Source organism: Cydia strobilella, chromosome 27 (assembly GCF_947568885.1).
Source record: "Cydia strobilella chromosome 27, ilCydStro3.1, whole genome shotgun sequence".
NCBI classification, from domain to species: domain Eukaryota; kingdom Metazoa; phylum Arthropoda; class Insecta; order Lepidoptera; family Tortricidae; genus Cydia; species Cydia strobilella.
The window spans coordinates 5,185,834-5,198,269 of NC_086067.1; the positions used below are offsets into that span (position 1 = coordinate 5,185,834).

The following is a 12,436-nucleotide window of genomic DNA, read 5'->3' on the forward strand; positions in this document are numbered from 1 at the left end:
AAAATCATTTATCTATATTTAAATACATTCTATCGTATTTTTATAAATCTTCATTTTTAGTTTTAAAGTGTGTCGACAGATGGCAGTGAATTTACTGGGGTTACAAAATTTACTATGACAGTACCGCTCTAGTATAAGTTACTCTATGCTATGACAGTACCGCTCTAATGGTCCGAGGTGCTGACCAGAATCAGTGCAACTGTGCTAACCGGGCGGCCGGAAGGCTTTGAAACCACGAGGAGTTTCGTACCCCTGATTTAGCTGTTTTTTTACTTCTAACTTCTAAGAACATATTTTCAAGAAAAAAAATTATCCTAAAAGTTTTAAAGTTGATTTACCATTTTGAATGAATATGTCTAGTTATTTCCAAAGTAATTTTGATTGTGAATTGGGGACATGAAGGAAAGGAAAAAACTCAAATTGAAAGTACCTCCATTTTATTTCAATTATTTAATCCTAATTATAACAATTAGAAAATGTATACATCGATAATATTATACGTATATTGACTAAATACTTATAATTATTGCGAATTATTATAAAAAAATATAATAATTTGTATGAAACAGTTTAGACAGTCGACGATTTTGGGGTACAAAATGGTCCAATGTCTAAGCTTTCAATTTTTCTTATAAATAAATGTGCAATTGTCGGCTTATAAATGTGGCGGTTTTATCACTAAAACACATTTTATACAAATAAAAAAAAAGTTACGACGCCAACGTTCCCTTAATACACTATCCGATTTTTTTTCACAAAGTTATTACTTATAATTAATTTTAAATCACAATCAAGAGCTTTTTGACTAAGTATATGGGAGGTTTTACATTGTATTATAAATAATTATATTCTATAGTTAAATACTCAATTCAGCTTCTGAATTTCTAAAGGTAACATATGAAAATGTGGGATACTGAATACTCGCCAATGTTTTTTTTAATCGGACAGTGTTTCATCAGCTTAAGCTCAGGTTTAAAGATAAGTTTGCATTAAATATAACCTATCTATTTACAGATACTTCAAATACAATAAAAATAAAATAAAAAACCGAATTCACATTTTGTACTGTCTTCAAGATGGGTATGGCACGACCATATTTTATTTTAAAATATTTTAAGTGTAATAAAAAAAACATTGAGTGACGATGAACTAAAGTGCCAGAAGCGACTTTTTAGTCTTTATTTTTCTTATATTTTAACTAAAAGAAATTAAATAGTTTTATGACAATAGTATATTTTTTTGTAAATAAGCTGTCAATGCAATTTTAAGTTTCTAGCACTTTAGAATTTTATAAAATGGGAGATCCATAGATCGTCCTTCCAAAGCATCTACTACTTTTCTAGTAATTTGATGATAGGAAATAACTTATTTGACTTCTTATAGTAGATGCTCTTTTGAATAGAGATTTCTAAAAATTCTTATTTACAGATCACAGTCAATCATTACATACTCTGTTTTTTTTAACAGGGCCAGCATGAATGCCTTTTGATCACTAACTGTAAAATCCAATTCCAATGCAATCTTTTATCAAGAGTTTCTAGAAATCAACAAAACTATTATACTTTACTTTTTCCCATTCAAGCAATTGCAAGCGGCGTTGTGCTTATGCTGTCCAACCAGCTCTGAGAAAGTCGGGTTGAAAGTTACACCAGGCGCTACGTATTGCGGATTCGTGCCGCTTCCAGAAGTCTCATAGGTTACTATCTGTGGTTTAGTAGTATAAGTTACTAATTTAGGCTTAGTGGTGAAGGTGAAATATTCAGGTTTGGTAGTGTAAGTGACTATCTCAGGCTTAGTAGTATAGGTGATGATTTTTGGTTCCGATTGGAAGGTTTTTTTCTCGGAGTAAGTGGCGCTATAGCTGTTGCTGATGGGGCTGGTGACTTCCCCGCTGAAAGCTCCTTTTCCTTCGCTCGAGGTGCCCTTGGTGATCTTCGAGGAGAACTGGCCGAACTGTCCAGAGCCGAAGCCGACTTGGCCGCCGAAACCGCCGAAACTGGCGCCGAATCCGCCTGAAAATTTGTAGATTAATTAATAAAGACAATTCTTTAGATCGACGAATAAGTACTATTTTAATTTACAATAGCACTAAATAGGTTTTCTTCTTTTAGTGCTGGCAGTGGCTCTCGATGTTCATGTTCGCGTGGAAGCTTTGCATTATTTGCATGCTCTTACATATAGGGTGCCGGCGCCACCGAAGCCCGACATTCAAGCGCGCGATGTGCGCTCTTACATATGCCGCCTGCGGCGCCCTCTACACTGCAGTAAGCTTTGCACGCTCTGATTTACAGGGCGCCTGCGTCACACATGACACTGTAAGGTCGCTCGAAGCCCGCTCTAAGCTACAGGGCGCCTGCGGTGCCCGTTACACTATGAGGTCCCTATAAGCGGCATTTGCAATAACTTCCCACGCCACGTTTCACCTCAACCACTGCGGCTATGTCCCTGATACAGCCAATCCCGATTTTTTATTCTATGGGAGTGTGAATACCTTTAATGCCAGCAGCCTCCAGCGCCCTTCATGCCGCTCGTGAACCGCTGGTTAGAGCTGGAAATTCTGGAGTTAGTCTATACCTTTAATGCCAATACCAGCACCGCCGGCACCTCCCTTCACGCCGCTCGTGAACCGCTGGTTAGAGCTGGAAATTCTGGAGTTAGTCTATACCTTTAATGTCAATACCAGCACCGCCGGCACCTCCCTTCACGCCGCTCGTGAACCGCTGGTTAGAGCTGGAAATTCTGGAGTTAGTCTATACCTTTAATGCCAATACCAGCACCGCCGGCACCTCCCTTCACGCCGCTCGTGAACCGCTGGTTAGAGCTGGAAATTCTGGAGTTAGTCTATACCTTTAATGCCAGCACCAGCACCACCGGCACCTCCCTTCACGCCGCTCGTGAACCGCTGGCTGGAGCTGGAGCTGGAACTGGAGAATTGGGCGAAGCGCGCGCTCTCCAGCAGCCCGATGGCCCACTCGTACCACTCCAGGTCGAACTTGTAGAAGCCGGCCAGCTGGTTACCCGGTTGGCAGCCTGGAAAAAATTGTGGATAGTTAGATGTGTTTTTAGCACGAAGCTATTCTTGCAGCCATTAGAAAATAATGAATAGCAAAGAGAGCTTGATGTGAGTGTTTCCTCTTGGAAAAGTATTATTTTGTAATTTTCGACAGTCATTGTTGGTTTTTATCCAAGCTTATCGGCCTGCAATTGCTTTTAAAATCTCCTTTATTCAGCGGCAATGAAGCGAGCAGCGATTTTTATGTTGTTGTTTATTATGTAGTCACATTTTTTAGGGCGAATTCAAATGCTGAGCTCTACGTAGAGCCAAAGGCCCGCAGCGTCCCAACGAGGCGAACCATCTTGTGAGGTAGACAGACCTTAGCGCGTACAGTCGCCATCAGATATATCGGAGCGGCCAAGGTGTTCACAATATCTGAACACGCACTGTAACGCCTTGACAATAGAGGCGTGTTCACATATTTGTGAGCGCCTTGGCCGCTCCGATATATTTGATGGCGACTGTACAACCCACGTACTCAGCTACGGCTGCATTCTTGACGCAGAATTTCTCGTTTTTTTAGAAAAGCTTCAGAGTAGAAAAGTCTACACTAACCTGACTCCCAAGAGTAGACGCCTCTGAACACCCAGTGGACGTTGTCAGTGGTGCAAGCCAAGGCGGATCCAGTGTCGACCTGAAACAAAATATTTAAATTAGTATCGATAAAAATCCACTCGTGTAAAGTCACGGGCAACAGCAAGGGAGATCATAATCAAGATTTTATGAATAAGAACAAACGTACTCCCATCTTAAAGGCCGGCAACGCACTTGCAACCTCTCTGATCAGGAGATTCGTCTACTCGTCAGCATGAATTGCATTCTATATGATAAAAAAGTGATAAAATTGTAGAATATATGCATATGCAAATGTTAACGGGTTGGTAGGTTGTCAACAGCTCTCCTGGCCCCTATTTCACCACGGTGACAGGTGCGACAATTGTCGACATCACTGTTGGTGACGTCACAGGCCTTCATGGGCTACGGGTAACCGTAGCCCATGAAGGCCTGTGACGTCACCAAAATGGTAAGCGGTTACCGTAGCATATGCCTACGTCAGTAACAGTGATGTCGACAATTGTCGCACCTGTCAGCGTGGTGAAATAAGGGGCCTGGTCTTAAGGTCCAGCAGATGAGGGTAGTCTTGCGCCAGCTTGTCTCCAGGATTGATGGACCAGCAGCTGACTTACCCTACAGATGTTGTTGACGGGGTTGGTAGCCTGTCCGCACGCGCAGCTCTCCTGGTCGTACTGATCCAGCAGATAAGGGTAGTCCTGCGCCAGCTTGTCTCCAGGATTGATGGACCAGCAGCTGACTTACCCTACAGATGTTGTTGACGGGGTTGGTAGGCTGTCCGCACGCGCAGCTATCCTGGTCGTACTGATCCAGCAGATGAGGGTAGTCCTGGGCAATCTTGGCCTGGCACTCCCCAGGGTTGATCAGTGATACGTTGATGCTGTGCATGATGGAGCCCAGGAGGTGAGCTGGAAGAGGAACATTGGTTAAAACTGGTTTGGAAGTCGATTTGTTAGGGTTCCGTACCCAAAGGGTAAAAACGGGACCCTCTTACTAAGACTCCGCTATCTGTCTGTCTATCACCAGGCTGTATCTCATGAACTGTGATAGCTAGACAGTTGAAATTTTCACAGATGATGTATTTCTATTGCCGTTATAAAAACAAATACTAAAAACAGAATAAAATAAACATTTAAGTCGGGCTGCCACCACCACGTTTGTTGTAACGTGTTTTTTTTGACGTTTTTTGCGTAATGGCACGGAACCCTTCGTGCGCGAGCTCGACTCGCACTTGGCCGATTTTTCAAATATGTTTTTTAACGTAGACGTAACTGTGATCGAGAGTTAACGTTAATAGTCTATCAAGGATTAAGCATAAATTGACAAGTGCTAACCTGCCTTATTAGTCACATTTTTGCAACGCGTCAAAATGTCAATGCAAATTAGGCACTACCAATTGCAATTAGTGTGATTTTTTGCCCATAAACCCAAATGCATGCAATTTTGCATCTTAGTGCTCAGACATTTAAGCTCATGGTATTATATCTACATGCTTTGACATTTGCTCACCCTAATCAATTCATAATGAGACAAGTTTCAGTAGAATTATGGACCTTCACTTTGTAAGATTAATTTAAAATTGGTCACTTAAAACTCCTAAAAGTATAATAGTTTGTAAACATAAAAGTCCCAAGGTCGTCTCATTTTTACACCGTTACGATCATAATATATATAAGTAATGGAACACCGCAATCGCCGCAGCGAATCTTAATAAATTGTTTTTTTTTATTGAATATTTGGCAATATTTGTCCCTAATCCCTAGTCCCTAGTCCCTGCTATCTGTCCCTAAGTATGTATGCTAAGATTTTTAAAACTACGAAACTGATTTTGATGCGGTTTTGTTTTTAAGACGATTCTCGCTGATTTGGCCTTGAGCGTCTCAGCGTCTCTGTACCCGCACCCCGCTCACTGCGATCGTACGTGAATTTCGTCTCGGTGCGGCGACTGCGGCGGAACGAGGTTCAAAGAATAACCTACAGCCCAGAGGCGCGCGGCATTTGGCGCTATACCTCGTATTTGTGTATCTTTTGCAGATATTTTGTTGTTTGAGTATGAGTAGATCATGCGTGTAGTGGAGGTCGTAAATTATAATAAAAATATATTCCCTTATGCATTATACTTTACAAGCCTCAATTAGTTAATTTGTGTTTTATCTGTTTCTTACAAATAAATACCTAAGTCAAATCGACGGATTAAGATGAAGAATTGAGGCGTACAGTACGTTTATTTTATACCGTTTTTTTTATCCGTAATAAATAAATATAAATAATGCCATTAATAGTTAACTTATAAAATTAAAGTACCTACTAGCTTCATATACTACTACAAATGTGTTATTTTTCGAAGTTCGAAGTTTTCTCAATCATTACGTGGGAATACCATCATTATTAGGGTTCCGTACCTCAAAAGGAAAAAACGGAACCCTTATAGGATCACTCGTGCGTCTGTCTGTCCGTCTGTCACAGCCTATTTTCTCGGAAACGACTGAACCAATTAAGTTGAAATTTGGTGTATATATGTAAGTTTGTGACCCAAAGACGGACATGTAACGTAAATAAATTAATTTTAACACGGGGGCCACTTTTGGGGGGTAAAAGAGAAAATTAAAAAAAAAAAAGTTTTTCAAACTATATCGTGTTACATATCAAATGAAAGAGCTCATTGTGAGAATCTCAAATGTATATTTTTTATAATTTTAGGATAAACAGTCAATTCAATTCAATTTAATATATTCTTTATTCAAATAGGCCTAGCAACAAGCACTTTTAAATTGTTTAGAAGTTATTTACGAAAATAGGCAAAAAATGAGCATTCCCCCCTTTATCTCCGAAACTACTGGGTATAAAATTTTGAAAAAAATACACAAAATAGATCTTTACCTATAGATCACAGGAAAACTTATTAGAAATGAGCAGTCAAGCGTGAGTCGGACTTAATTATTTAGTTTTTGATCCAACCCCTACGGGTTTATTAGACATTTCACGCACGTTTCACATAAAAAATAAATTGTTTAATTTGAGTAATGTACGAAACCCTTGGAACGCGACTCCGACTCGCACTTGGCCGGTTTTTATTACAAGCGCGCCACAACCAAATCAGCGCTTTGCAGTCATTTATTTTTTTAGTGGTTAACGGCTATGTATGATGAACCCCTGTGGACGTCAGCTGCCGCTCCGTTGATGGGTTGAGGAATGGCAGCCACCGAAACACGCAAAAAAAATTTGTTATCGCCTCCCGCTTGATACTGTGTCAGATGATAGTTTAGATGCTATTGTGAATTAAAAAAATGGTCAGCCGGTTGTATCTCGGTGGACCGTCAACTGGTCACATGAACATGTAAAAAAATCTTTTCAGTCATCGCATCCCATTTCATACTTTGTCAGATGGTAGTTTAGATGATATTGTTAATAAAACAAATCGTCGGCCGGTTGTATCGCGGTGGAAAGACCGTCAGCTATTAAAACATTATTGTTAGTTTAAAAATAATTTTAATTGATTTAGCCGTTTAGTAAAAATAACCAAAGTTAGCCGCAAAATGGCCTGTTTTATTATTTTTATTACGGTAAATCTATAAATATCAGGAAATAAGTTTAATTTTATAATTGTTGAACAATAAATGAAGATTCATATATATTTTTTTCATAATTTTTTGTTTACCCATTTAGAAGACATAATACACCAAGTTGACCCAATGAAATAATTACTGAAATCCAGAAGAAAACCTTTATTTATTTATTTCAAATGAAGTTTTCTCAAACATACGTATACAGTATAATATATACGGATATTATCATTACATTCATTGTAATAGACCGCAAAATACCGTGTTGCGCTCGCTAATGCGCGTCGCAACCAAATCAGCGCTCTGCAGTTATTTATTCTTTGGCCACAATAACTCCGATATTATAGCACTTTGCTTGTGCATAAGCGAACATAGTGCAAGGAAGGCACGGAGCGACGAGCGACACAGCCTCCTCGTCTCAAAGCTGGCACACGACTGCCGGCCACGCCATTTTCAGACTGCATACGCATGAAATGTGGAAAAACGTGCGATTTCTTAAGAAAATATTTTTTGATTAAGAAAAGCTATGTTGCATTTGTAGAACCTGTTAAAACATTTTTGTTAGTTTAAAAATAATTTTAATCGATTAAGCCGTTTAGAAGTTATAAGCAAAGTTAGCCGCAAAACGGCCTGTCGTGTTATTTTTTTTTTCGGTGAAACTACAAATTTCAGGAAAAAAGTCAAATGTTGCGATTGTTGTCCATAGAGTGAAGATGCATATATATTTTTTTCATAATTTTTGGTTGACTCATTTAGAAGTTATAAGCTCTAAAAAGTAACAGTTTTTGGCTAAAAACTGCGCGAAGCGCCTTAATAGATAGCGTGAATCAAGAGGAAGGTATATATAATATCAAAGATAGATATAACTCCGTAATAGATGGATACAGTCTAAGGAAAAAACGTGCCTCGAAAATCAAGAAAATTTGATTTTCGTTCAGAGGGCGTTAATAGTTTTGGCCTACTGTCGTATAGATGGCGTTGACGGTTTCGTTTGTTATTTAACAATTTTAACGCATATCAGTGAAAGAACATGGGTCAAAATCATAAAAATAATTAATGCAAATAAAAAAAATCATTTATCTATATTTAAATACATTTTATCGTATTTTTATAAATCTTCATTTTTAGTTTTAAAGTGTGTCGACAGATGGCAGTGAATTTACTGGGGTTACAAAATTTACTATGACAGTACCGCTCTAGTATAAGTTACTCAATGATAATATGTAGGTATTGCACCCGTGCGAACCCGGGGCGGGTCGCTAGACGCTAGAGCATGATAAACAGTATCTAAATGAAATTCTTAAAAATTCTATCGTCAGATATTTTGAACCATACATACCAGCTAAAATGAAGAATGTAGATTCGTTGCGGTGTAAAAAAAATCTAACACCAAACCAAATAATGTTATCATCGCTCATAAATATGCATAATGGTGGACCGAAGCTTATTGGGCGACATTGAAATCATTTAAAACATCAAACATTCAATTTAACGTGCTTATATGTATAAATAAATATATAAAATTAATAAATGTTATAGGACATTCTTACACAGATTGACTAAGTCCCACGGTAAGCCCAAGGAGGCTTGTGTTGTGGGTACTCAGACAACGATATAATTATATAATATATAAATACTTAAATACATAGAAACACCTATGACTCAAAAACAAATATCTCACTTCACAGGATTTTAAACTCAAGTGAGTTATGTATATTATTACTAAGTATATATTAACGCCGGCAAGGTACTAAAATAATAACATGTGGAGAACCAGCAATATACCTGACTGTTTTTGAAAGTAACTTGTTTAAAATTAGCGTATACAACCATTAAAATGCTCGTAACCTAAACCATTATAATGTTCGCTTTTGACAACATTTAGATTTCGCAATGTTTCCATCGTCAAATATTAATTGAGATAAATACGTAAACAACATATGCTTCAAAATTATCTGTATTTTAGGCATAATGTCATTCACGTAATTAAATACAACATCCAATATCAATTAAATGAAATTATTAGATAAATTATATTATGAAAACGACTTTAACCTCGTATGAAACAGCTTTTAGGTCACTAGTTATTTCATCCTTGAAAATTACAATCCTTAATGTTAGTTCTTTTCAAACTGCTGCACTCACAAAATTATGCCGAGACAGAAGCCATATTTAACAAAATTTAGTTTCAATATTGTGTCTAGATTAAGCCTTAGTTTGTAGTTTTAATTGTAACAAAGTCTGATATTTGAATTATAATTGGTTCCCCGCGATACAGGCACTGCCTAGTGCGGAGACCCCTGGAATGTCTGTAACCTTTAGCTGAAAATAAATGATCTTTATTCTTATTCTTCTTAAAGTTATTGCAAATATAAAATTTTCCACACTGGGGAATATTGCCAATTGGAGAATATTTTTCTGAAAAAAAAATGTTTTCGGAAATATTACAGTTCAATCACTAGTGACCCTGTCAATGAAGCTGATGGTCCGGGGATCAAATCCGGGTATGGTGTAATAAATTTGAGATATTTTAAATAAATAATTATTACGAGACAATCTTACACAAATTTACCTAGTAGTAATAGTGGGTACAGGGGTAGATATTAGACGACGTTATACAGAGTGGCTAAAAAATAAGTGCATTCCCGTTGCCAGGCAGGTTTTGGGATATGGGACCAACCACGAAATCGCGACAAAAAAATTACCCTCTCTAATTTAAAAATGAAACAGCCAAATTTTTTTTCGCGATTAAGGGGTTGGTCCCATAGTAAAACTTGCTCAGTATGCTTCGAAAACCTCCCTGGCAACGTGAATGCACTTACTTTTTAGCCACCGTGTATATAGGATAAAGATAAAGGTAATTACAAAATAATGAGTACACTATCATAACGCAGTGTAGTATGTGTAAAACGGAACGCTCTCTTCTGCAGTGTCGGGTGTTGTGTATTGCTACGCTCCAATAAAATAAATCTACAAAATTAAGTAGTTTTAATCCAAGATACAATATTGGCGACGAGGACACTCGGACAGCACGGTGCAACGACTAAATTAACCAGAAGAACATAAAATCGGTCACAAGTAAGAAATAAATTACTTCAAAATATGTGATGATAATGGCGGTGGCAAACGCACTTTGAGGTTATCTACAAATTAAAAGGTACCTTGATAAATCGTTGTTACTAACATTCATGGACCGACTGAACGTGTAATGAAACGTTATTATGACAGGTGTCACTGAGGGTAAGAATAAAAATGATAATAGTTTGGCAGAAGCAGAAGACGCCGATGTTCTAATATCTTTGGTAAAACAAGGAAAAAGGAGTTACATTTACCGGTGTGGAAAAGACATTTTAATAAGAATAATAAGTGAAGAAGGTTTACAGTGCCCGGAAAATCCAACTGTGGACGCGTTAAGGAAATTGTTAAGTGATTACTACCAAAATCAAGTGCAAACTGTGCAAAGCCAACCTAAAATTTTAAAACACAAAATCATGACAAACTACGAAATAAAACCATTTAACGGAGACAATTGGGAGGTCTTCGAGCAACAGTTAGAATCTTTAATACTCTTAAATGATGTACCAGAAGAAAAAAAAGTGGCATTGCTTATTACTAAAATAACCTCAAATGTGTTTGAAACACTACAAATTCTATGTAAGACAAAAAAACCAATAACATTAACTTACAAAGAGTTATGCGACACGCTAAGAGAAAAATATAAACACACTAAGACCCCACTATTAGACAGGGCCGAGTTTAGACGACGCAACCAACTCCCTACGGAGTCAGTGGATGACTATGTGTTAAATCTCCGAAAATTATCTCGGAAATGCCAATTCAAAGATGAAGAGGACCAGATTAAAGAAAAACTTGTTGACGGAGTGTACTCTAAGCTAATTAAATTTGAATTGATGAAACAAAGTGCCGAGGCTAAATTAGAAGACCTTATAAAATTAGCAAAAACAGTAGAGTCTGCATATAAGCAAGCCAATGGAGAAGAAGAAACTAGCAATATTTCATATGTCAAACCTAATTCCAAAATGCCAAGACAGAGGTATGCACCCTCAAAGAAGAATAATAATAATAACACGAAAAGTAAGTGTTTCTGCTGCGGAAAAGATAATCACATGAAAAAAGATTGTACACTGAAGACAAAGTTTTGCTCGGAATGTGGTCAACAAGGTCACATATATAAAATGTGCCCAAAGAAGTATCGACAGACAAATATGTTGGAGGTAACAAATGAAGAAAAAACGGAGGACCAAGGATTGGAAGACATAAAAAACTTATACGAAGAATATCCAACTTATACCTTTGACAGAGTAAGTAGGATACCACCACATTTTATAGAGCTGACCATAGGTCATGGACAGAAAGTACAGTTTGAAGTGGACACTGGTTCCGAAGTGTCAGTGATGCCTCTTAAATTCCACAAAAAATATTTAAAAGAATATACTATGGAAAAATCAAAAGCCATATTTCGAAATTTCGACCAATCAGAATCCCAGCCTCTGGGCATTATTTGTAATGTACCAGTGCAGTATAATAATAAATACAAAAAATTAAATATATATGTGTCGCATGACTCAACACCTTGTTTAATGGGTCGGGATTGGTTAAGTCAATTAAATATGTGGCCTCCAACTTTTAAAAATGTAGCTTATTGTCATCCTAATATATTGGTAAAAAATGTTTCAGATGCCAAACAACTAATTGATCAGGAGTTCGCAACAGTATTCAGCCCTGGGTGGGGTACATTCAGAGGTGAAGCGATTTCATTAAAATTAAAAAAAGATGCCGTACCCAAGTTTCTGCCTGTTCGTCGTGTGCCGTATGCACTGCGAGATAAGGTAAAACATGAAATTGTTAGATTACAGCAAAATGGTCGCATAGTGCCAGTCGAACAGAGTCAATGGGGTACGCCGGTAGTACCAATTATAAAACCAGACGGCTCTGTAAGACTTTGTGGGGACTATAAAGTCACTTTAAATCCAAATTTGGAAATAGACCATTACCCCCTCCCACATGTGGAGGACATTTTTGAAACTTTAAAACAGGGAGAATACTACTGCGAGCTCGATCTTCGGGAAGCTTACTTACAAGCTGCTTTGACTGAGGAGAGCCAATTGCTAACCACCATTGTAACAGAATTTGGAACATATAAGTACAAATACTTACCCTATGGAGTTAATACTGGGCCTGGGTCTTTTCAAAGACTAATGTGTAAAAAACTGATAGGTATACC

The 12,436-nt window shown here is 37.7% G+C and overlaps 1 protein-coding gene across 3 annotated transcripts in view; it reads right to left on the reverse strand.

Annotated features, from left to right (window-relative positions):
• Positions 1–420: 420 nt before the first annotated feature.
• The window catches only part of LOC134753492 (hornerin-like), an 88,748-nt gene continuing 76,732 nt past the window's right edge, over positions 421–12,436 (reverse strand). For all 3 annotated transcript variants that reach the window (XM_063689368.1, XM_063689369.1, XM_063689366.1), the window contains 4 exons: positions 4,373–4,536; positions 3,611–3,689; positions 2,848–3,030; positions 421–2,012 (listed from right to left, as the gene is read on the reverse strand). In XM_063689368.1, coding sequence (XP_063545438.1) covers positions 1,564–2,012; positions 2,848–3,030; positions 3,611–3,689; positions 4,373–4,536 — 875 coding nt within the window. In that variant the 3' untranslated portion in view covers positions 421–1,563. The remainder of the gene's footprint in view (positions 2,013–2,847; positions 3,031–3,610; positions 3,690–4,372; positions 4,537–12,436) is intronic.